Consider the following 26,132-nt stretch of genomic DNA (forward strand, 5'->3'; position numbering starts at 1 on the left):
CATATGACTATATGTCAGGGTCCTGGTGGTGGCTTCAGGGACTTGGTACAAAATGTGTAATTCTGTATGAAGATATATATATAAAAAAAAAAAAAAAGACAAGTCACTGGTCCAAATTGTCAAGGGAGTTTTATTTCAACCGGGACAAATTCAAACAACTATTCCATTGCTTTTAAGTTAAACAGCAGGGTTTTTATTTATTACACAAAATAAGCAGACGTCTCACTCATTCATCCGGCAGACAAAGGGACAAAGGACGCTTTTTCAGGACGCGGAGAGACTCAGCTGAGGCGTGCAACCTGCTGATTGGATATTTAATGAGTAGGCAAACCCACGACAGTAGTAAATTGTGCCCCAGTTTGGGGCTCTAGGTATACAGTGTCCACAAACCCACCACATCGGTTTATATAGCATTATTTATTATCATTTATTTATTATCATCACCAATTTAACGTCCATTTAAATGAACCAAACAGAACTTGACACGTTATAATAGTAGCTTCGCTCTTCGTCACTGGCACTGATCTCAAACAAACAAAGAACGTCACTGTGGTCTCTTCAGGGTCAAGCTTTGTCACTCATCACAGTTATATACATACACACATATATATATGTATATGTATATGTATATACTCAATGATGGAGAGATTTGTCAACATCTGTTTTAGGAGAATGCAGCTGTATCAATTAAGTCAGACAGAGAAGGAGTGGTGCATGGTTTTGTGTTGCTGCTAAAGTAGTAAAAAGAAGTTGAGGATCTATTTTCTGTGTCTCAGTGACCTGTGTGTGTGTGTGTGTGTGTGCGTGTGAGATTGTGATTGTGCGCTCAGGGTTGACTCTGGATGTGTCTGCGCAGCTCCTGGGCCTTATCCCTCAGGTCGGGTCTGCTGTCTGACTGCAGCGTGGACAGCGAGCGCTGCAGCTGCTCCCGACTCTTCCCAGACACGCAGTCCCACTGCTCGCTCTCTGGTAAAGGCCACGGGAATATTTCATCAGTTAACGCCTCATTTGCACCGACATAATAAACACAACGTACAACATGGAGATCCTAAACATCTGATGGCAACGATGAGCACATGCACAGCTCTGCCTTGAGCTAAAAGACGATGTCAGCCGTGTCCAATGTTCATCATGTTAGCAGCTAATATACCTTTACAGGTAATTAAATAATAAATTACCCATCTGATATTTGTTGACATATTTCAGGTGATGTAAATAAATATTTAATTTTCTCAATCCCTGAAAATATACACCGATCAGGCATAACATTATGACCTCCTTCCTGATATCGTGTAGGTCTCCCTAAAACAGCTGTGACTCGTCAGAGAATGGACATGGGTCTTCTGAGGGCGTCCTGTGGTGTCTGGTAACAGGATGTTGTTAGTGAGGGTTGAGGGGCGGGGCCTCCAGATTGTTTGGGATCTAGTGAATGTGGAGGCCAGGTAAACACCTTGTGCTCTTCTTTTTTGAGTTGTTCCTAAACCGTTTTTGTGTGTGTTTCTGTATCAGGCTGCTGCCATCAAGGAGTGTCATTACTATGGGGTGGGGGTGTGGTCTGGTCTAGGTGGGTGCTACATGTCCAAGTAACATCCACACCAAAGCCAGGTCCAAACATTTCTCAGCAGAACACTGAATTATCACAAAATGTGTCAATGTTATTTACTTCTACTATCAGTGGTCATAATGTTATGGCTGATCGTTGCACATACTTTACTCATTCCATAACACTAACCAGAAAATAAATAAAGTGTGACCTTCGTGTCAGGAATTCATTTACACACAATAAGTCCACAGTATTTACCTCCAGTTTTCTTAACGATCAGATCCACCACGGACAAGGCCTCCGTCCTCACCGAGGAGTAACTTTTGTTTTCTGGATAGAAACAAACACGAATATTGTGATGAAACGCACCTCACACTGTGATTCAGAGTACTTTGAAACAGTGGAGACTTTACCTAAAGGGTGTGTGAGGGCAGCACAGGTCTCCGTGAGGATCTGCGACAATGCGTTAAAGTCCTCGCTGCCCTTCTCCAGCAGCAACAACCTGCAAATAATTACATCAAAGAGTTCAATTCAAATAAATAGTTTTTATTCGGATATATTAATGCAGGCAACGACTGTTGGGTCCTTACCCCTGGAAATATGCCTTCATGGACTGGAGAGCAGCCAGCTGGACTTTCCAGGTGCTCAGCTTCAGCTTCTCACACATGAGCTTGCACACCTCCACCTGGAATCGAGCTGCAGAGACGCACAACGTTGACAACGTTACGTGACGAAGGCCACGTCTCAGCTTCCCAGCAGCCGACCTACATTTTATAGCTGAGGTCATGGAGAGCAGCACCAAGTTCTGCTTTCAAGTTCACGTGCTGTTCCTTCCTGCTGCTGTTACTGTAACAGCTCCAGGTTCAACACACTCACCACTTACTATGTACTGGGTTTAACTCAATATCTGACAATCATCATCTCATAAATAACCAGACTAACTTTTTTATTCTATTTTATTATTTATCTTTTACACAGTCCACTCTTTACTCCTGTTATTTTTCGGTCCCTTTGTATGCTGTTGTAATCTCCTCATTGTGGGACAAATGAAGGTTTTTTCTAATTGTAATAATAAAGAGTCCAGTGAGCTTGCTCCTTGAAACATGGAGTGAATGAGAAGTGCTGCTAATGTAGTGTCTACTGTTTATGACATTAAAATGTGTTCACAAATTACCTCTGTGCTGAATCTAACACATTCAGTCGTGTTGTGATAGTATTTACTAACTGACTGACTTTACAAAGATGGGAACTGTTCCTCTTAAGTGAAATCAAAGCAAGTAGAGCTCCCCCTGGTGTCTGGCTGCAGTATAGCTCATAAACTCCACCTCCTCCATGTCAGTGGATGGGACTTGAGATTAAAATTAAAACACTAAAATACACACCAAGTAATTTTTCTTCAAGGATGGTTTCCGCTTTTTTATGTAGTTAATATAATGTTGATGAATTTTCAAGTGTCCATTTTTTCTGAAAATCTTTGTTTTAGTTAGTTATTTGACGCTATAGAAACATCATGACGACGACATGTTTCCATGCTCCGTAAAGAAGTCATGCGAGACCATGAGAAAGAATAATCCAACAGTTAACAGTTAGTAATCCAACATCTCAGAGCGCAGTATTAAAAAAATGAAAACGTCTGGAGGAAATGTGGCTACAGAGTTCAAAGACGGCTGCAGGAAGAGCGTGAGTTTTGTCAATACAAGGATGTGAGGATGCACTGTTCATATTTATGCACAGTCTATACTTAACACTAAGTTAATGGCACAAAAACATCATAGTAGGACAATACTACTAGTGTCAGCTAGAACTTACCCTGAGTCTCTGGGTTTCTGGGCCAAGCCTTTCCAAGAGTCTCAAAAGCACAAAGCAGAGCTTCAGTTTGCAGCTCCTTGTCCTTCGCATCTTTATCATCGTCATCGTCGTCCTCCAGCGATGCACCGCCGCTTTCTGGACAGCGCTGTTGGAAAAGGAGAACGCACACACACATTGAGCCGCTTCATTCATCACAAAGACGACGGCGTCAAATGAGCAGATGGGAGAAGACCTTCTTGATCAGAGGGAAGAGGATCTCCGCCACTTCGCTGTAACGGTCCTCCTGGCTGCTGTGGAGCACGTCTCCAGCACAACGCAGGGCGGCCATTTTGTACACCAGACTTTCCTTGCGACATTCCTTCAACACAATCTCCAACACCTCGGAGACGGTGGGTTGGCCGTTGCATGGCTTCTGAAGCTCCGCGCTAAAAGTCAGGGGAGGAAGTATGAAAACCAGTAAATGAATGTTCAAATTCTGCAAAAAAAATAGAAAAAAAACATTGTACAAGACAACTAACCTGCATTTAGACACCACAGATCCAATGGCTTTCAACAACTCCTCCTGGAGCAAGAAGAAAAATAAACAAATACATGAACAAATGAGACCAAAGGAACTTCGTTCTCATTTTCTTGCGTTTGCCGTCCTTACCTTGCCAGCCCATGTGCGCCCAGAGAGTCCCTGCATCAAGGCGGTCAGCACCAAGCCAAGGTGCGGTGCCACCAAGGAGCCGGTCTGTTCCTTGGCAACCGTTGCCATGGCAGCTGCACCCTGAGCCTTCATCTTCCAGGACTGGGACTGCAGGGCCTTCTGCGTGATGGCGATCAGCTCCGTCATGTAGAGCCTGATGCCTCCAAAGCTCCCTGAGATTTAAGTTTCAATAATGAACATCAGGTATTTTTAAAGCTGAAAAGATAAGTTACTTAAGTTTTTTTTTTTTTTTTAAATACAAAAGGGACAACGTTCACCATAACATTTCACCTCGTGAGAGTTTTATATATATTTTTTTTCACCTGGAACATTCTCCTGCCACACCTCAGCCCACAGCGTGGCATCGTGGCTCTCTCCTTTCTCCTCATCGGGACCTGGAGCCTGATGCATGCCCAGGAAGGCCAGGGGCAGAGCCACCCCCGCATGGCCCTTCAGCACATCTGGACTGTAGTGGCTGATGGCGTGCACGGTCAATGCACATGACGACTTGTACACGGGCTCTGGACGCGAGAGAGCAGAAAAGGAGACACATTGGAAAGGGACCTAGAACACTGCCTTGGGGGGCCCCGGTGCAGAGCATGATCCTGTTGCATAGATCAATCTTCGCTATCGGACATAAAGCTCAGCAGAGTGAAGTGGTTGAGTTACGAAACTAGGTGTGTAAGACATGGGTGAAGGCACTAATAGTATTCTGATGTTAGGGCAGGAGATAATTTGCTCCCCAGCAATGAACTCCACCAACATCGGTGCCACAGGTGGATGGTCATGTACGCTGGATTGGCAAGCAGTCGGAAATTTAGATTAAAGACACAAGTAAACAATTTATGAGCTCAAGTTGAATTAAATGGTATCACCTTCTTTCTCCAAATACCAGGTGTTGAGCTTCAGTAGTAGTTTTTCTACGCTGCTGTCTTTTGCCGTCTGATGGGTGAAACAAATGTCATTATACACAGAGATTTTAAACGAAGCTTGTGGTATTAAATTTGGGTGCTTACCCTGACTAAATGTCCCAGAGCAAAGGCGAATGCTTTCTGTACTACAGAGCTCCTGTCATGGATCCCATTCAGCAGCGCACTCATGAGTTTACCTGGAAATATCCGAAGATACAATTCATAAGTTCACCAATTTTCAGTGAGATAAAAAAAAAGATAAAGGCCTGTGTTCTTTACCTGAGTATGGGGTGAGGTCCTGGGGACACTGTACCGTGAGGGAAACAATTACACTGGCACAGCCGCCCTATGAAGAAGAGTCGAAAAATAGACACGTTTAGGCAAGACATTCATAAAAAGACACAAAATGAAAACATTGAGTAATGAATTCATAGCTGCAGGAGTGTGTGTGTTACCTTAGTGCCCAAACCGACTCCACTCTTCAGCAGCTCACAGAGCCTGGGAACCAGCTCTCCCAGCACAGAAACATCAAGGTGCTGCAGACACTGAACATAAAAAGAGAGGAACACATCTTTACAAAGCAGATCTCACTGCCTTTCATAATGTTTTGTAAAGCAGAAGAATGTGACAACTACAAACTGGATCTAGAATATCAATATGGCAACATATCGCGATACATTTTCTCACAATATAATATAAATTTTGAATGTTTTTTGAATCAATTTGTCCACTGAATTATCACTGTCATCTGATACACATATATGCAACTTGCTGCATTTAAAACTTTTCAGTGAACTATGTTGAATATTTCAATATATTGCAATATCATAATATCGCAATAATGTATCGTATCGTGACTCAAGTATCGTGATACATATCATATCATGAAGTCCTTACCAATACGCACCCCTACTAAAATCTCAAAAGGTATATAAAGATAATTAGAAACTGATAATTCTACTACCATGTTAATGGTCTCCATCATTGGAGAGGACTTGGCAGCACTTAGTCTGGCAGCGTCCATGGCACTCTGCAGAGAGAAAGAACAAAGGCTCATGATAATGAGAAGTTCAACATGAATCATGAATGTACAAGCTTTGGTTTGGAGGCAGCAGACAGCTGAGGTTACCTTTTCTTGCTCTGTAGCTCTGAGACTGAGGTAGTTGAGGACCTGAGGCTCCAGCGTGCTGAGGGCCTCCAGCAGGGCCGGGATCAACCGGGAAGCGTGAGGCTTTAGTCTGGCACCGGCCGTCTTGCTAATCTTCACCAGGGTTTGGATACTGGTGGGGGAGAGATCATTTTGGTTACGAGAAAACAAGGCATGCAGAACTACAGTCTGGAAATGTGCTGACTGAATGACCACAATCTATATTTAAGGGCGGACGGAGAGATTACCTGAGTGAGCGAACCTCTGCAACACTGCTAACAATGCCCTTTTCAAGCAGGGTGGGTAACATGACGGCCACAGTCCTCTGAGCTGCAGAGCCTGTCGACTCACACATACGAGTGCACACCTGGACCGAGACAGGGACAGAGTGTTGAAGTAAAGCTACATGGACAAACATAAATACAGTGGCTAGCGTGGAGTCAGAGAGCCTTACCTTACTGAGCGTTTTCAGTGTTAAATCAGCAGCTTTCCGCACAGATTCCTGAAAGAAAACCATGAAATTCAAAATCTCATAAGAAAACGTTACAAAAATATCACACACAGATTTATTCAAGTCAAATGCAGTCATCTAGTTCTATGAAATAACCCCTCAGTACGTTTACATGCACGTGAAAAAAAATAATTATTGCCTAATCTGACTTTAACTGGACAACTTAAATCCGACTAATATCTGAGTTCTCTTCATCCAGATAATGTGATTGCAAATCAATTTTCTCTGGCATGTATACGCTAACAAAAACATCCAACAAAGATGGTCAAAGAAGAAGAAAAAGAAGAAGAAGAAGAAGAAGGTAAACAGAGCTGGTCCACCTGAGGGATAGCGCCATCTCATCTGCACCAATAGTAGTGCACACATTATGTACAAGATTAAACAAGATGTACTATTAACCATCTTGTTGTTGTTTGAAATGCCGATCTGCCACATGAATGACTCTTGTTGACATAATAGGTCAAATGGAAAGAGGGCCATATTAACATGCTGACAAAGACACATATTGTCACCTAGTGTGGAGGAGGAGGATATGTTCCTGTCAGTTATTCAATTTTCTCCGTTGCATGTAAACTGGAACAAGGACCGCATTCAGAAAGTCGAATTTTGAGCACAGCTCCATTAAGCTGTGCATGTAAACACACTGAGTGATTTCTGATCATTTCCTTCTCACCTTGATGTCATCAAGGACTCTGAACAGCGTCTCCCATATTTCTGCCAGTTGATCAATGAGTTCATCAGCCTGACGGCCACGGATCAAGTCGTTCAGAGCGAGACAGCTGCAAGAGAGAGACATTCATCAAAAACATTCATCTGGGATATGACAGGACAAGCCTCTAACTCAGATGCTTTCTCCAAACAAGATGAATTGACTTAACCTTATAACAAGAATAAATAACTGCAACACTCACAGTGGAACAGATAATCTAATAGTCGCTGTCATTTTAATGGTTCAGGTCCATATAACATTTAAGTAATTGTACCTGGACTCTCGCACTCTCCAGGTGCTGCTGGTCAAGTTGGAGATGACGTCCTGCAGAATCTCCTTGAGATACTTATCCACCTGAAACACAAGCAAATAAGCTCACGTTTCCTCAAACGATGACAGCCTTTTGCATCCGTTTGAACCGTTTTCTGAAATGTACACTATATGTACAAGAGTCCAGCTCCTACCAGGGTCTTGTCAGTGACCAAGGCATCCCAGATGCTGGTCATAGCCTGGCGGACGCTCAGGTTGGGGTCAAACTGGTAGCGGTACAGTCGTGGCACTAACTGGGGGAGGAACGGAGCAAGCTGCTCCCCGGCCTTGGCTGCAATCATGTGGAAGCCAAACGCTGCTCCCTGAAAGGGAAGAAAGGAAATGTAAAGTCAGAAAAGGAGTGCGTGTCACTGTATGTGTAAAAGCAGATGAGTACGAGGGGGATACCTTGCGTGAGTTCCACATGGCATGGTGATTGGCCAGGTTCATGAATTTGTATACAAGGTCCGGTTGGTTCAGGTCACTGGCTAATGAGCAGAGCTCCTTGTATGTGGACAGGCCATGGCTGCCAGAGACAAGGAAGTTAATATGTGTAAAACTGGAACCAAACATATTAAATATTTAATATTTTATTAAATGTTAACATGGCGTACCCGTCAGGCGTTTTCCCCAAGCCCTCTCCTTGGAAAACCTCCGTATCTTGTGAGACTGCATGCTTCACTCTGTGTGCAAATATAAATAAGAATTAAACAATGCGACAACTTTTCAATCACATTTTACTCAATAATACTTTACGCAACCATCCACGTACCTTTTACCAGTCATGAGTGTTTCCACCAGAGTGGACACCAGTTCCTGCTGGTCTGCTTCTCCTCCCATCTCATAGACAAGGCCGAGGCCTTTAGATGCCACGTCCTGACTCAACTCTAAATGAACGAAAAAAACGGAATGACTTACGAAGAAGTATTTGATTTATATTTGATTTAAGCTAGTACGTGATTAATAAACTGTAATTTAAGACTGGAGTGTATCTTACCATCAGGATCCGACAGAACAGAGATAAATGCCACTTGAATCTCCTTCAAATTGGACTGTAAGAGAAAAGAACGAAAGAGGGAAATGAATTGCATTTTAATTGCAGTTAATTTGCACATAATAAAAAATGTGCGCACCAAGTCTGAACCACTAGTGTGAGGCTGCCCACAAGTAAATTGTTTTGCACAGACACTCGTTCTTCCATCATACTCTTTTTTTTTCATTCAAAATGGAGCCCTCAGTCAGTGACAACAACCAGCTAATGAGAAAATGAATCAAAAACTATTTCTTAACGTAGTATTTTAGGGTTGGCGCTTAAACAAAAATGCCTAAAATGAAATAAATAGTCAAAGTAAGGTGAAAAAAATAAAAAACCATAGTAAGTGTGTACTGAAGTCATTTTTTAGTCTTGTCTGTCCTTCGACTATTTCTTCTTGAAATTTCAGTCGTTATATATCTCATCCAGATACGCACCGTGATTTCCTTGTGCTGGCCGAGTTTCTTGACCAGGGAGAGCAGCCAGATGCAGGACGCCTGTCGGACGTGGGGGTTCTGGCTGGGTATATACTTGGACAGGATGGAGTTAAGGACCCAAGGAACGACATCATTGTTTTTCACATCTGCAGGGGAAATGAAGTGGAAATAGTGAGGGACTCAAATTACAAATTTTTCTTTTGGAAGGTCTATGAATAAAGAAAGAACGGCTTCATCTGAATTCCAAGCAAATTAACTTTTTACAAACAGCATCAGATTTCTAGGAATACAGAGATGCATTGCAAGACACAGTCTGATCAATAGCAAGGGGGTCAGCCTCGGGCAGAGCTACCTATAACAGTGGCTTCCTAGTCTCAATTTAATGGCACTTGTAAGCTCTTGGGGTCCACGTTTCCTTAAAAGATTGCAGAGAGACTTTAAGGGTGTGTCTAATTTTCTCAAGTTTCAGAAAGTGCATAACATCTCTAATCCATCTTGGAAAGTTGGGTGGTGTTTGCTCCTTCCACATGAGAAGAATGAGGTGCCTTGGAACTAGGGAAGTGAATGCTATGACTATGCGAGTTTTGCCTTTAAGGGAGCTAGTTTCAGCTAGTGAATCCTAATAATGCACATATGGCGCTGGGAGCGACATCCTTCTGAAACATCCTGCTTGGGCCTAAAAGGTGCTAAGTTTAGGACAGGACCAGAGCATGTGTATATGATCTGCTGGCTGGCCTTTACAGCGCGGGTAAGCCTGACTTAATTACGAGACTGAACACTGGTATTTTATTTTAGTTATGATATAAATTTTTAATACACTGCCATGCCAGCGTTTGGTTTACACAGCGTTTGGAACGCTGCGCTGCAAGACACTGTTTCAGACCGGAACATTTTCTATGTAGCGCTTCTAAACACGTATGACGCGAGGCACGGTGAAGATGGAAACGTCTTAAAATTACTTGGCAGAATGAGAAGACCATGAACAATTGTGCCAAACAAGGTGCTGTGTTGACCATTTTTTGCAAGTGTTGTTGGGCTAAAGCTGCTAAAGTTGCGGGGCCGTGCAAACCGATTTTACTACCAGTGTGTAATTATTCTACAACATTCACTTATCATCACAGTAAAATAGTGCATCCTTATTCAATCTGCTGCATTAATTCTTCTCTCAACCTGATTATGCATGAAGAAGAACCGTGACATACATTTTTAGTCACACCCCCCAGCCCTATGTAGACTTGATCTGTATCACTGCAGAAAGTACAAATCAGTTTTAAAAACAGTGCAAAGTCGGACTACATTTCAAAGTTCTTACTGTGTGGTGGGCTGTACTGGTCCTCAGTGCAGGTCCATGGATCTCTGGCGGCTCCAGAGCTGGTGCCTATTGCTGCGCTGGTGATGGCCTCTCCAACTGTGAACTGCAGCTCCACCTGTTTGGCCTTGCAGAGAAAAAGACGCAAAAACAAAAATCATGTTTCAGCACTGAACTAAATCTGTTCTGTTAACAGGGGCTTGTAAAAGCCCTGCACTGCTAATTTTAATCCAACAGCGTGTCCCATACCTCCACAGAGTCCATGAGTCCCTGCAGCAGTTTCTTCTGGTGAGGGAAGTCTCCATCTCCGACCGGCAGGTAACCCAAGGTCATGATCGACCGTTCTTTCATCTGCAGCACATGCGTGAAAAAGAAAAGAAAAAAACAAAACACAAACCAGGTCATGGGAATGAGGTGAGATGCATGATTAATTTTCACAGTTTACGGTCTTTTGAGAGTGCAAGGTTACCTTGGCGCTCTCCTTGCCGGAGGGAATGCGAGCCAACAGGTTTTCCACAGTGGAGAGTTTGGTGAAGCCCTCACCCTCCGCGGGGACCAGCAGGGCGCCGTTACGCCCAATTTCTCCCAGAGCTGTGCAGGCTGCTACAGCCAGCAGGGGGCTACTGCTGTCCAGGAAGGAGCCTGGGTGAACACAAACGCTTGAGTGAGTGAAACTATTTAAACAGAAGTCACTAGTTTAACCTTAATTTGGGTTAAAATAATCAAATTTAACAGAATAAACTGTATACAATGCAATCTCAATGCATTAAATCTTCACTACAACACGTTTTCTTTACATCAGTGTTGTCGTACTAACGATCTAAAACGAAGGACCGTGGTGCAAAATAATCACACACCAATTGTCTTGGTAGCCATGGAAACCAGCTCATCATCTCCCTGAGAGGTGATGTTCATTTGCTGCGTGGAGTCAGAGGAGGCGGCGGTTTTCTTCCTGCTCATGTTCCTTCCCACCATGTAGCCGAGAGCCAAGATGGCGCCGTGCTGAGTCTCGGGGCTCTGCGATTAAACAAAACAAATAAACAAACATTCCTACAGAGTAAATACACACGCTTATTAAAAGACACAAAGCGTAACGTGCTGCGACAACAGAAGAAGTGGCATACGTGGTTGTCCTTGGTGATTTTGACCAGGTGCTGCACAGCGGTCTGCAGCTCGTTGCCAGTCATGGTGGAGATCACCAGAGCGTACAGCTGGGCAGCCAGTTCCCTCATGTCCTCCTTGTTTGTGTTCATGAGGCTCTGGAGGAAAAAAAAAAAAATAACATCTGTTATTACAGCTAACTGCAGTCGATATTGTGAAACGCGTATTCCATTATCAGAGGGCAACGGAGTGGATGGACTGATAAGTGTTGTTGATATATACAGTATGACCCACGGGGAGAATTAGTGGAAACGTGAACGCACAGGTGTCTTCATTTCACATTATAAATGAAATACTCACTTTAATCCAGTCAATTTTATCAGCAAATCTGGGAGCGAGTTTCTCTGGGCACACGGACACCACCTCTAGTAAACAGTACATTACAGGGATTCCTGTTGAGACATTATAATAAATACAGTTAGCATAAAGTTTAGAAGAAATAAGGAATACAAGTACATACTTCAGGCAGCTGATTACCCGACAAGTATTTCCATTTGCAATTTTAATCAGCTTCCTAAGCCATCATATTTTGACTTTTTGAAGCAAATATATTGCAATTTTTTGTGTTTTATAATACTTACTACACTCTACTATTGAGTCAGGCTTATAGCAATAAACAGGCATTAAATGAAATACAAATATATATATATATATATATATATATATATATATATATAGCTCTTCACGGTTTAAACAGCTCACAGCTGTAGACCAACACAGCCGTTTTAAACGCAGGTTAACTCCTCTCACCTCCCACAGCAGACAGCAGCTGCTGCAGCAGATCCATGTAGACATGCACAGGATTCGCCTCGGAGCCCTTTGACACCGAGGGCTGAGGCTCCGAGGACAGCAGAGAGTGGACGTAGCGGCCGATGGCGGGGGCGTCGTCCTGCATGTCGGACAAGCGCGTGGACATGGGCGCGGCTCCGGCGCTGTGGGCTAAACACATCCTCAGGTAGAGCATGATCTGGAAATAAACGGGGAAAAGGAGGGCGTAAAGAGGACAGTAGGACAAGTGTCTGCACAAGAACAATAGTCAGAATTACTGATGTTCACCTCTCCGAACGCAGATGGGTTGAAGGGAATCGTGGAGGTTCCAACTATGTACTTAGCTGGAGTCTTGATTCTCTGCGCTGCCTAATAATGATAAGAAGAAGAAGAGGAAGATTAAACACATTTGAGATTCATTGTATCTTTTACCAAAACAGAAACACTAATCAGAGAGCCTCACTTTCTCCTGGATGTAGGCCACCATGTCAGGAAACGAGGGCATTTTCTTCGGTCCCTCCTTCTCTGAGCTCTTAGCAGGAAAAGCCCTCAGCACCCTCTGGGCTTCTCCAGACACCTCTTCCTTCCTAAAATACAGAAAAGCCAACGCATTTATCTTTTACCCCCGACACAGGCAAGCACCAATAATAAGCTTAGTTTGGCTAAACCACTGTTTTATTTGTAACGCAAATGTTTTCTTGTTGAGAGAGAGAGAAAACAGAACTACTACATTTGCAGTGATGCAGATGATAGAAGAAATAAATGGGGCCAGTGAAAATAATGAGTGTTAAATGGGTATTTATATTGATTTACAGGAGGCATTTGATACTATAGATCACAACCCATGACTGAAAAAAATGGAGAAATATGGGATAAGAGGTCTTGCAAATTCTTGGTTGGAAAGCTACTTAGAGGGAAAACACCAGTGTGTGAAAATTAAACTCTGTCAGGATTTAGAAAGATCACTTGTGGGGTACCTCAGGGATCAGTGATGGTTCCTAAAATCATTTATACTCTACACTAATTATGTTTGTAATGTTACAAACTTCTGAATGATGCTTAAAGGAGTTAAAAATCCTTAAAACTTGGTTTGATGTGAATAAATCTAAATATTCATAAAAATGAATTTGTGGTTTTTGGAAATCAACAACAAATTAATGGTGACACTGAATAAAAATCTGCAACATAAATGTTGACGAGGTTGATAAATATTTATAATAAAGAGTTTTTGAGACAAAGTTCCTCGGGGTTATGATTGATCATAAAATATCATTGAAACAATATATTGATCATATTTAAGGAAAAATATCTACGTCTGTAGTAATCGTGTATAAATTAAGAGATGCATTAAATCATAAGGCATAACATTTAATTTATTGTTCACTAATACTACATTACATGTCATACTGCATAGAATTGTGTGGATCAACCTATAAAACAATTATTAATTCAATATTACTACTGCAAAAGAGAGTCATACGTATCATCAATAAAGCTGATTATTATGCTGACATAAACTCATCGTTTCTAAATTCTCACGTTATGAAACTGAATGATTTATTCTATTATAAAACAATGCAAATAATGTTTATAGCAACTATGATCTGAGAGGTCATTGTAAATTTGGAATAATGGAAGTATAAATTTAAAAATCATTTTTTTGTGTGAAAGTGGTTTGTGAAGCTATTTTTGTGAGCTACAAATGTGAATGATTTATTTTTGAAAGGTAGCTTCAAATTGTTTAGCGTGTAGGTTAGCATTTAGCATTTCTAAGCATTCTTTGCTCCTGGCTGAGCCTGTTCAGTCAGTGTTATATACATGTTTATACTGACTACCTGTATTTATTGCACTGCAGCCGAATAAAAATACTTCTACTATACTACTACAACTACTACTTTTGCACCATTATGCAGAAGCTGACTGCGGTTTTAAACACTTACGGGTCTCCAGCAGCCAGTAGCAGCAGGTATCTCGATGGCACGTGATCAGAAGCAAACACTGTGCTGGCAAATTTCATGGCCACTTGACGAACTTGCACCTCAGGCTGTCACAAAAGAACGATAAAAATGTTTTACTTTTCCTCATGTCGCTTTACACACTGAGTCAATATTCACATTTTATTTTACTTATTTTTTTAAAATCAAATACTTATAGTTGTACGCTCACCTTTGCAATGTATGCAGCCACCAGGGCCTCCATTAGGTTCAGCAGCGCCCCCTGTAGGTTGGCATAAGCTCCAACCATCATCGACAAAGCCTCCTGAATGGCCAGGCGGACGTCAGCATCCTCCTGAGGACGAAGCAGAATTTGTACATAAAAGATTAAGTTTCATTGGTTTACTTTGCAACTAAATAACCATTATTATTATTATTATATAAAGAGCAACTTATCAGAAGACACTTCTACTTTAATTATCAGGTATTTGAGTTTTTCTTGCTTTTTCTTTGCAGAATGGCATATATGAGGCGTTTGTTCCACAAGAGACATATGTATGCAGACTCTCAAAAGCATAAGAGTTTAAGTGAATAATACAAACTGTGATCTGTGATCTACACCCTAAAACTAAGCCCTTCTTTTCTTTTGTTGACATTTATTCAGCAATGTTCTGGTTAATTTACACCTAAATTGTGGAAAATGGTGCATATAAATAAAAAGCAAAGTCTGATCATTTAGCAGTAAATACATCCCAGAATACATGTTACCCGTGCAGGTTTTAAAGAAAGGCATCGTGAAGAGAAACCTGAAGTTGCTTCCAGGCTTTTGGCCTGTTGTGTACATAATTGTGTTCTCTGAATATCTTTCACTTACCTTGCACATGGACTCAAAAAACTGCTGCACCAGTGCTATATCCTTTGTGAAGAGCTGCGGCATTCGACTAGAACAGAGAGAAAAATTGTATTATTATTTCTTTTTTAAATCCTGCACAAAGCTGCCAGTGTTGAAGGAAGATAAGTTTATTGTTTCTTTATACCTTGAGAGCTTTCCAACAGCAGAATAGGCAACACAGAGTAACTTGGGGTCCTGCAAAGACAAATGTTGTTAAGTAAGTTTAGATCAAACTGGACTGTACAAAATACAAAGCAGTTTATATGTGTTTTGCTTTTTGGAGTTTACCTCCTTGTATTCATTGATGAGCTTGGTCAGACCGTTAAGTAACATTAGGCCTAAAGGTTTATTAGTGTCCGGGCACCTGTAAAAAAACAGGAAACAATAAAATTTTAATTTTTCGAAATGCAAACACACTTTGGAAAGAAAAGTATATTGGCAAGAGTGAGACAAAGAGAAGAGGCATTTGTCTTACACCATGCAGATGTGATGGACAAACTGTAAGGTGAGCGACAGCAGTTTGTTGTTGCTGTTGGCCCCGAACAGACCATCATACACAACCTATAGTAGAAAGCAATTTAGTGAGAATGACTGTACAGAGAAAAAAAAACTGGATAAAATTAACATTTCCTGGTGTCATACCTGGATATTAGCTGGAAAGCACTCAGCAGCCAGACGTGACCGTAGCAGATGTGGGAGGATCTTCAGTTTGACTCTAGTGCTCACTGGCTCATGCTTCAGTTCTTGCTTCACGTTGCCACCCTACAGGACACACATTTATACCGATTCATACAGTCAGATATTTAAACACAATCATTAAACTCAAAGATCACATTTAAAAATGAAATGGTGAGTTTACAAACCTTTGTTTTAAGAGGAACATCTCCGAGGTAAACCTTGAACATCTTGTTGATGATTAGAGGATTGTTCCAGTCGATGATGCTGGAAAATAAGAAAGGGACATTACAAATAATGAGGATTCAGCATGTGTGCAGATTCAGCTACTTGTAGTAAAGTTTAGCACAGTTTTTAACCTAACAGACGGGGCTGGGTGGTTTACCGGTTCATACCGAATACAGTTTTTTTGTTACTATATGAATTTTTAATATACCGGCGTATTTGACTACACAACGTTCGGAACAATGTCGCGAGACACTGTCTCCGACTGTTTACAACTTCTGACCATTTCCAATGTAACGCTTCTAAACTCGCATGGTGCAGCAGCGTCACTGTGAGGCATGAAAATGGAAAGGTCTGAAAAATGAAGCAGCAAAACCGGAGAACTTGTGCCAAAAATAAAGTGCTGTGTCGAATTTCTGGGGACATTGACATTACAGACATAGCCCTTTAAATATAAATAAATATGTCAAAATGAACGAAGCGGTAATTGTCCCGGTTTCTTCATTTCATCTTGATATCATTTAATTCTTTTTTGTTCTATGTCTGAGCTGTAAATGTTTCCACATGATTATGCATGAAAAACGTACCTCTGTTTGCTCTTCAGCTCCAGATCGGCTGCAGTGGCCACGCTGTGTCTGGTGTCGCTCGACGCCACCACCAGGTGCACCACTGTCTCCACCTCTGGGACCTGCTTTGCCTCAATGAACTTCACTATGCCCAGTTTACACTGTGGAAACCAAGCACACGCACACACCAAGGAGTTTTCAAGCTGCCCAGTAAGAATAAACAAGCATGTTACCAGTCCAAACAGAACAGACATACGGCCCACTGCTCACCCTCCAGCTTCAGTTTCAGTTTCCGTACCTGCTCGAGCTGCTCAGCGTTCCACTGGGCTTCTCCGATCACCCTCTTGGCGGCGTAAACACTCATCCCCGGAGGAGGCTGGGGGAGACCCTGGCCACTTGCAGCCACGGTCCCATCAGAGCCTCCCTGGGAGGAGGCGGGAGATGGGCGAGTGGGAGATTCATTCAGCACAAACCTAGAGGAGCCACAGAACAAGTCAAAACACTTTTAATAGAAAGAGGATGGAAGATCTTTGTTCATTTAAGAGGCAAAGCATGAACTCACCCATAAGGCATCAGTAAAACATCAAGCATGAACTCCAGCAGGAGCTGAACCGTCTTTGGCCTCTCGGTTAGGTTAAATGGACAAGCGTTCTTGGAGGGGTCTGAGGGATACTTCATATGGTAAAGAGTGGGGATCAGCAGGTGCATCAAGCTAAGAGGAGAACGAGAGGATTGGGGAGAGGTGGAAACACAGTGCAATCGAGGTCAATAATGTCTGTCAAAGAAAGAGGAAAAAAAATCATTATATATGTTTTTACCACAAAATATCTTATGTGCATCTTAAAAAGCAAACTGCTTTTCTTCCCCATGCATCCTGAGCGTATGCAGCCCCTCACCTGTCCTGCTGAGGCTGTGGTTTTCCCTCCATGGCAGTGAGGAGGGTCGGCGCCAGCTCACACTGTTTCCCCACCTCCAGGCGAGGGTAGCCCATTTTGATGTAGATGATGGTGAAATTCTGCATAAAAACTCAACCGTTACATGTCTCAATGGAAGTTACACGAAAGGGCCGAATCAATTTAGGATCATGACCATGTAAAATTAAAGCAATCCGCTTACACAGTGTGGTCTTAAATCAAAAGGTACCCAAACACTGATCTAGTCTCGTCCAGCTAATCTGTTCTAATAGACTAATATCATGCATGCGAAGGGTAAATTGATTTGGAAAATGTTTGTAGGCGAAGGCCTCTGCCACCTAAAGTCATACGAACGCTGCCTTTAGCAGTTTTTATAGTGATTATAAAACTCTGGTTCTGAAATGTTAAGAATGTGGGTCCACAAAGGAATAAATGGGGGGGCTCTGAGGCTCTGTCTTATTTGGCATGAGACTGCTGCTGCGTGAGAGGGTGAGACAGACCCTGAAAGAGGATACCTCAAAAGCATGAGAGCTGGCATCTCTGGTTTGGGTTACATAATATTTTGATGATGTCTTGCCAGTGTTGTGCATTGAAACACGCATCGACGACAAACCTTTGAACTGTCTCCGCAGGAATCTAAATTTAAAGAGGAGGACATAAAACACGGAAATATTTACCGTAACGAAGGAAGCAGCTGCGGGGTCCTGATACTGCACGAGTAAGGTTTCTACCGGCAGCTGAATCTTAGGTCGGCTTTTTATCCTCTTGTTCAGGTGGACCAGCAGCTCCATCACCTAGCAGAGAGGAGGGAGGGGGGGGCACAGTGTGATGATGTAGCAGATGCTTAAATAAAGACACTGGCGTGAAAAGAAAGCTAATGACACAGACGTATCCTGGCATGAATATTTGCACTAGGAGGAGTCTATATCAATGCTACACAAACACATAAGGTTATAAACAGGTTGATTGCGTGAAACACTTTATGTGTCGCATCCGTATGAAATGTGATACATCAATAAAGTTTGATTTCTATTTGAGGTGCACGCTACTGCTACTTATTCACATTTCTGCGGAGGTTTAGAATTACAGCATGGGCTCTTTTATTATCTCTTTGAGCTCAGAGACAGGCAACACCCCTCTTACTTTCTTTCGCACACCCTCCTGAACGCTGGAGAGCTTGAGGAGGACGGGGGGCAGGAACTTGGAGATGATATCTTGAAGCTGATCATCCGTCTCTGCGTGGCCCAGGCGAAGGAACACGCGTTCCAGTTGATCTGTCAAAAACACATTTTTAAAAAAAAAAAAAAAATCAGTTCTCATTTCATTGTCACACCAACCACAAGGAAGGGCCTCAAATATAACAACATATCTGGCACAGTTCATTTTTGCAACATCTTTATGTTCAGCCCACTGGGTGAATGCAACTACATGCAAAAAAAAAAAATAAAAATAAAAAAATGATATATAAAACACGAGGCTAAAACAGTCTCTTCCAGCTTGGCTGATATCCTCGTCCTGTCAGCTGCTGTGTTGGTGCAAACCATCACCCAGCCCTGCCTTCTTCTTCCTCCTGGCATGGCACACCAGCCAGCTAGCTTCAACAACACTATCCACGCATTTTTATCCTTTATCTGGAGCGCCACCGGCTTTTCACCACCGCTGACACCCCGTGCAGCTCGCCCCAAACGCCCAAAAACATCCAAGCTGTGAACCTGCGCCTCAAAAGTTTGACAATTGGTATATATTAATAGCCTGCGTGGTAGTTTCATTTTGACCATGACTGGGCAAACGGCCTCCTGACGTTAGCATTCTCAGCTAGGAATATAGCTGAGCTGCTAGCTGTCGCTCTTGCCACTGCTTTTAACCAAATTACGCTTCACGGTTGCTTCAAAAAATTATCCCAGTCACTAGAGTGGACGTGGTCCGTCAATGAGCGTGTTTCTGACGACCGCACATGCGACATTTTAGAAGATATTAATCGTCAATTACGCAGAAAGAAACTTACTGAGTTCGTCCTGGGCAGCCATGTTTGCAGAGAGTCATCAGCGACCCCCGCAGGTTGCTGAGTGTTACTGCGCCCTCCTGAATGGAGCCTCCAGCGTCATCATCCAATCAATGAGGCGGCAGGCACCGATCAGCCACAACATTATGACCACGGACAAGGGAAATGAACGACATTGATTTTATTTTTTGGGACAATACAAGGTTCTGCTGGGGAGCTTTTGGACCTGGCATTCACGTGGATGTTACTTAGACGTGTACCACCCCCCACCTACACAGACCGGGCAGGCAACCCACTCATGTCCATTCTCTGATGCGTCACAACTGTTTTGAAGGCACAAGGGAGACCTTCACAATATTGGGAAAAGGGTCATAATGATATGCCTGATCAGTGTAAATCACAAAATTACATTTTATTCTCATAAATTGTGAATTACAAGATGTATAAAATGACCACTAAATACTGTATATCTGTTAACTCTTGGACATCAGTGCTCTTGTATCCTAGTGTATTTTCAGTGCATGCATTAGATTATATTATGCACTCGGTTATAATATATGATCATATTGTTTTAATTTCCATTTATCCGTTTATTTTGCACCTCTACACATGTTATACGTGTCTGGGCTGGGTTTCTTTCTGTCTTCATAAATGTGCTGCGTTCAGGCTATATCCCCTCTTATCTTCACACAGTGCGTGTCATGCTGCCTCTCTCTGTAACAGGCCTTTTTCACAGCACGCATCTTGACTTGTCACCAAAGAGAAAGCACAGGTGTTAAAGTTAAGGCTGCACACTCATGGCAGCTCCTGTAGTTGAGCATGCTAGTTTACGACGAGGATGTCAAAAACACATGCTCTGCACTAACGTGAGGAACGCCAGTGGGACTTATTCTTAAATCATTGCTACACATGCTCAAACCCTTGCAACGTTCATAAGGTTTTATGGCTTTATAATGGATACTGTATATGTTTAACTCTGTGTCATCATAGTCATAGCATAGCTTAAATGAAGCAAAAGAAGCAACTGGACTTCTGGTTTGAGGGAGTTGTTGTGTTGGGAAATTTGCGTCTTATAACCTGCAGCACTATAGTGCATTCCAAGTGTGTTTTTATGTACTGTTTTATGGCATTGATGTAAAGCACTCTGAGTACCTTTCAGCTATTGTAAAAGGCCATGCAAATTTGATTGATTGATTGATTGATTGAAAAAATGTCAGACATCACAGCAAAACATCAAGTCAATGTTTTAGTTCAAAACACATTTAATAGAAGAAATAATATTATATGTTCAGCGCAAGATGGAAGGTCTTTGCTCATTTAAGAAGCAAAGCATGAACTCAAGTGTCAACTAAACAAGTGGTTGTGGCTGGTGCTGCAGTTGCACTTTCAAAACAAAATCTCTGTCTGTTTTTGGACATCTTTCAAGACTGGATAACCTCTCAAAATGTTCCAAATTTAACATATGAAAACGTAAAGTTTGGTTTGCAAATGAAGGACAAAAAAAGGAGAAGAATTTAATTATTTTAACAGAATACTTTTATACATAAATCAAAGTCAAAGTCAGCTTTATTGTCACTTTCTTCAGAAAAACGTTTCTTACTGTCCCACAGTGACGAGGCAACTTGCACAGACAAAGCGCATAGACATAAACAGACATTATCTTAACACTAAAGTAAACAATAACTAAAGTGCACAGCAGATTTAGACATTTACTAGTATTTAAAAAGCATTAAAATAAAATAATAAAATAAGAGTTCACATGTGTATATGAAGACGTGGCAGTTTTTCGTGTGAGGTAGTTTGTAAAAAGATGATAAAATCAGTTGTTTTAGTGCAAAAATAAATGCCGATTTCTAAAAACCACCTCCATATTTCATGCATGTCTAAATGAGATAATATTATTAAATTATACGACTGACACGCTGCTCATTTATTTATTTCTTAGATCACTCTGTCTTAAGTTGCCCCTTTGAAGTATATAATAAAAAATGTTCAATTAAAAAAAAAAATAATAGTAATAATTAAAAAAATAAAAAAATAAATAAAAAATCAGTGTCTGTTTTCCGGTTGGTGGACTCCCGCAGATCTCACAGTGCCTGGATGAGTCCTGGGTGCCGGGGCCGAGCCTGTGGAGGCGGTCTGACCGGGGCGCACAGTCTCTTCAGGGCTCCAAGCAGCAGCAGCAGCAGCAGCAGCTGTCATGTGAATCAGCTGGACGAACAAGGAAGGAGGAAAAACAACAACACGACTCCGTCTTTCTGAAGCAAGGTAAAAGAGAAATAATAACTAAGTAAATTAACAATCACGGGTACCTTGCGACGCGTGCTGTACGGGAGATAAATGTGCATGCCTGCTCGGTTTGTGTAGGTTTTATTATCAGAAAGCAGGGGCGCATTTCGTGATTCCTGTGCCACAGTTAGCCATTAGCCATTAGCGCTGCCAGCTACATAAGTTGCCACCGTCTAATACCAGAGTCCCCGTCTGTCTACCTGTGTGGAGGCTCGTTGTTCGCTTGTCTTACACCACCCGTGCAAGATACTGTTAAATAACAACATTAAATAAACGCCAGAGCAAATAGTTTTGCACTAATACGAGCCGCAAAGGATGCCGCTTTACGGGCCTGTGTGCAACCACCTTGCGAGGGGCATTTAAATCCCACGGAGAAGTTAGCTAACGCGATAGCTCGCCTAGCTTAATAGTTGCAGTTGCCTTCTCCTGCCTTTCTTCACACTTTCCCCCCCGTAATTGCTACCAAGTCTGCGGCCGTGGAAACGTGTAAAATAAAAGCCGGAGAGTACCTAAACGAGCCTTTCACCTAAATACGAGTTAAGATGAGCTAGCGAGTTCCGCTATTTGTTCAGCCATTACTTGGCATTATAATAAAACGTAGGCTAGTTGGCTAGTTAGCCGGGGTTTGGCAGACAACAAAGATCTGCACAGTCTCATGTTGCATTAAAACCCACGCGACAATCCTCTCGAGATTTAATCGCATGGGAGCTAAATAAATGTCCTTTAATAAATAATCGCGTGGATATATGAAGGAATTTCCATTTTCTGAAATTAGTTTTTTTTAATATGTGGACAAAGACTAAACTGTAAAACACATGGTGTTTAACCCATGCACCTGCTATTTCTAAAAATAAATAAATAAATAAATAGTTTCTCCCTGTAATTATCTGTTACATAATCGGGGTCGCATTGCACAGTGTTGTCTGATGCAGTGAAGTCAGGGTGTAAAAAAAAAAAAATATACAAGGTCAACAATCATAGCAGCTTCACCCGGAGCGGTGAGATCCTTTGTTTGATTGCACACAGTAAAGTCAGAGTTGGGAGTGGGATGGGTGGATGGGACAAATTTGAGAATAGGGGTTGTTGGCATCAGCGGGGATCAAAGGATCAAATCGACATGTCGGATCTCTGCCTCCATCTAGTGGAGAATTAATAGACGGCACATAAACCAACTAGTTTATTTCCTGTAACAAGTGCATGGATTAACTAAACAAAACAGTACCCTTACAAATTAAAAAAAAAAAAACATTGTAATATTCTGTTCTGAATATTTACTTTCTTTTTAATTATTCAGGCATTTTCTTAGTATTATAAATGTATATAATATGTTACAGATAGTGTTTTTAATCATTATTACAGGATGTTCCATGAATCTGGATCCATGGGAAAAAAATAATAAAATGACATAATGCGTCCAAAGTTTAATTCATAATATGCGTCCACCCGTGTGTCATACACGTAATTGAAGATGCAGTCTACACAGGGTTACCTGCAAGATAACCCCATAAATCCATGGGTAGATTATGCGTGGGTAGATTATAAAATTTTCCAGGTTGTGATTAATAAAGTATCCAGCTATCTATCCCTGCAAAAAGTAAAAAAAAAAAAAAAAGAAAAACAGTGACTTGCATTTAAACGTTGCATTAATCTAAAATGAGTAGAAACCGTTTTTTTTTTGTGTGAAGGGTTTGATTTGAATTCCCCCTTCAGTATAGATTAGTAACATTTTACTAAACAATTAAATAAAATCAATAGATGGAAGAACATATAATATGTCTGTAGGTGATTGGAAACAGATGAAAAATCCCAATAATCCTCAACTAAATACTGTTCATCCTGCTTTCATTCATCTGCTTCCTTCTACGCTCTCCTGCCAAAGGTACACTAGTTTAAACAAGTGCATTCTTATGTAACAATGCTGCACTAAATCCCCCGTCATGGTTGTTGTATTGGTCAGTTTATATTGGAAAAGTATCAGGAAGGTGGTGGTTGGACTGTGTGATCATTTCAAAGGATTTCAGTACAGTCAAACTGTGTTGAATTAACCACAGAGATGTTTCTGTTATTTAGCCTAGTCCACTGAATAAAATGGGGCTGTCAAAAATAACAATAGAATTCAATCACACTAACAAACCACATCCTATGCAGGTGACTCATGAGTTTTCTCAGTTTTACTAAACAAATACTGAATGACAGAACCTTCATGATAAGATTTAGTCCCTCGTGTACCTAATAAACTGGCAACTCTACAGATATGCAGTTTAATCATAATGTACAGTTCGATGTAGTAGCATATATTTGTCTGTTTTCCCAGGCTATAGCTGGAGAGGTGGCAGGATGGCGGGAGCAGAGGTGTACACCCCTGCCAACCCCACCTGCAAGATCATGACCTTCAGGCCGACCATGGAAGAGTTCAAGGACTTCAACCAGTACCTGGTTTACATGGAGTCTCAGGGAGCACACCGCGCTGGCCTGGCTAAGGTGCGCATGTGGGGACGGGACCCTCAGCCTGCGCAACCACATCATACACCGATCAGCCACAACATTAAAACCACACTGTCTGGGAAGGGGCCTATCCTACATATACCTCAACAGATTACGTGTAATACAGGAGAAATATCTTGTGCTCCGTCTGTAAATTACTCCCGTATTTATTTATCTCTACCTCACATGTTCATACATATCAAACGAGACGCAATAACAACAGTGGACTCTTACCGCGCACACACACATCATGACACCAGTTTGATGTTACCTTCAGAGGTTCTAAGCTATGAAATGCTATTTCCTCGCTTTTAAAAAGCATCTGAAATATGTCTATTACTACCTGAACCCTCACTCATCCTTTTTTGTTAGAGTTTGAGGATTTTTTTTCTTTCCTGCTGGTGATCTAAGTAACTTTATTTTCATTGCTTCTCTGTCTTTTGGAATGATATGTAATATGTATTCTACGTGGCTACGTATGGCTTCGTTCCAACCTTGCACAGATTTGTAGCATAATTTCTGCTAAACCCATTAAATTAAACTAAACTAAACCACCCACCAGGACCAGACCAGGCACCCCCACCCCACAGCAATGACCCTTCTCGATGGCAGCATCCATCCGCAGCAGGATGCAGCCTGACACAGACACACACACAAAACAGTTTGGGAACAACTAAAAAAAAAAAGAAGAAGAACAGCACAAGGTGTTGATCTGACCTCCAAATTCACTAGATCCCAAACTGATTAAGTATCTGTGGGATGATTCACAGAGGCCCCTCCCCTCAACCAATAGCACCCAAAGACGCCCACTAACAACATCCTGTTACCAGACACCACAGGACACCCTCAGAAGGTCCATGTCTATTCTCTAATGAGTCACAACTGTTTTGGAGGCACAAGAGAGACCTACACAATGCTAGGATGGTGGTCATAATGTTATGCCTGATCGGTGTAATTATCCTGCTTAGATCTGTGAAATCTGACAATAACAAACTTGGTTGGAGGTGGATTCAGTCTGTCAGAGAGTGACACGTTGTGACACATCCACATATGTAATAAATGAGTGGATTGACTGTTTGTCTGTCACGTCGTTTGAATTATCTATTTGCCATTTTCTCGACGATAAATCTCCTTTTTTTTTTTCGTCCTGCAGGTAATTCCCCCTAAAGGCTGGAAACCTCGTCGCACCTACGACGACATAGACGACCTGGTGATCGATGCTCCCATTCAGCAGATGGTGGCCGGACAGTCGGGGCTCTTCACTCAATACAACATCCAGAAGAAACCTCTCAGTGTGCAGGAGTTCAGGCGACTGGCCAACAGCGACATGTGAGTATTATAGAACCCGTTATTGATTTTTATCAGTGGGGAGGAGGAGGAGTTCTTACATTCATGCATCGATACTGTATATTGCAGAATTTGGGAAATTGGATCCTGCACCATAATTTATTGTATCTGTTTGACCTTCAAAGTCTTTGTCAGACCTTTTTTTTTTTTAATAAGTAACGAGCCTCACATTTTTCTTTGTGTTGTTTTTATTTTTTTTATTAAATTGAATATGAAAGATAGCTTTTAGAAGACAGAATGACTTGTTACCTGACTCTTTGATATAAAATGTTGTATTTGCTAAGAACATTACATGTTTACAGTTGTTGGTGCGATGCTACGTTTTGCTTTCAGGTACTGTACACCTCGCTACCTGAACTATGAAGACCTTGAGAGGAAATACTGGAAGAACCTCACGTTTGTCTCCCCCATATACGGTGCCGATGTCAGCGGCAGCCTGTACGACGAGGTAGAATTGCTTTTCCTCGGT

At 41.8% G+C, this 26,132-nt stretch overlaps 2 protein-coding genes across 8 annotated transcripts in view; one reads left to right on the plus strand and one right to left on the minus strand.

Moving 5' to 3' along the window:
* Nucleotides 1-110: 110 nt before the first annotated feature.
* On the minus strand, nucleotides 111-19,614 carry ecpas (Ecm29 proteasome adaptor and scaffold). The gene is made up of 49 exons (XM_047578621.1): nucleotides 19,547-19,614; nucleotides 18,685-18,815; nucleotides 18,219-18,335; nucleotides 17,524-17,642; nucleotides 17,190-17,339; nucleotides 16,926-17,100; nucleotides 16,649-16,788; nucleotides 16,025-16,103; nucleotides 15,804-15,923; nucleotides 15,637-15,722; nucleotides 15,450-15,525; nucleotides 15,307-15,356; nucleotides 15,144-15,210; nucleotides 14,502-14,624; nucleotides 14,276-14,379; nucleotides 12,799-12,922; nucleotides 12,624-12,704; nucleotides 12,318-12,534; nucleotides 11,868-11,959; nucleotides 11,531-11,665; nucleotides 11,264-11,423; nucleotides 10,876-11,048; nucleotides 10,656-10,757; nucleotides 10,410-10,533; nucleotides 9,098-9,243; nucleotides 8,625-8,679; nucleotides 8,400-8,514; nucleotides 8,242-8,310; nucleotides 8,036-8,153; nucleotides 7,783-7,950; nucleotides 7,593-7,672; nucleotides 7,283-7,388; nucleotides 6,553-6,600; nucleotides 6,347-6,465; nucleotides 6,081-6,231; nucleotides 5,916-5,981; nucleotides 5,407-5,496; nucleotides 5,231-5,297; nucleotides 5,057-5,148; nucleotides 4,916-4,982; nucleotides 4,364-4,561; nucleotides 4,002-4,213; nucleotides 3,871-3,914; nucleotides 3,585-3,777; nucleotides 3,353-3,497; nucleotides 2,134-2,239; nucleotides 1,957-2,045; nucleotides 1,802-1,873; nucleotides 111-966 (listed from the first exon to the last, which is right to left on the minus strand). Exons 1-49 carry the CDS (start codon nucleotides 19,566-19,568, stop codon nucleotides 827-829), a joined length of 5,523 nt encoding a protein of 1,840 aa, XP_047434577.1. The 5' UTR covers nucleotides 19,569-19,614; the 3' UTR covers nucleotides 111-826.
* A 1,965-nt stretch (nucleotides 19,615-21,579) lies between these two features.
* The window catches only part of kdm4c (lysine (K)-specific demethylase 4C), a 35,365-nt gene continuing 30,812 nt past the window's right edge, over nucleotides 21,580-26,132 (plus strand). For 4 of the 7 annotated variants that reach the window (XM_047578328.1, XM_047578329.1, XM_047578330.1 and 1 more), the window contains exons 1-4: nucleotides 21,580-21,811; nucleotides 24,147-24,313; nucleotides 25,470-25,645; nucleotides 25,997-26,111. In XM_047578328.1, coding sequence (XP_047434284.1) covers nucleotides 24,170-24,313; nucleotides 25,470-25,645; nucleotides 25,997-26,111 — 435 coding nt within the window. In that variant the 5' untranslated portion in view covers nucleotides 21,580-21,811; nucleotides 24,147-24,169. The remainder of the gene's footprint in view (nucleotides 21,812-24,146; nucleotides 24,314-25,469; nucleotides 25,646-25,996; nucleotides 26,112-26,132) is intronic. The other 3 variants (XM_047578324.1, XM_047578325.1, XM_047578326.1) reach the window with 2 other exon arrangements.

This window comes from Mugil cephalus, chromosome 2 (genome assembly GCF_022458985.1).
Source record: "Mugil cephalus isolate CIBA_MC_2020 chromosome 2, CIBA_Mcephalus_1.1, whole genome shotgun sequence".
NCBI classification, from domain to species: domain Eukaryota; kingdom Metazoa; phylum Chordata; class Actinopteri; order Mugiliformes; family Mugilidae; genus Mugil; species Mugil cephalus.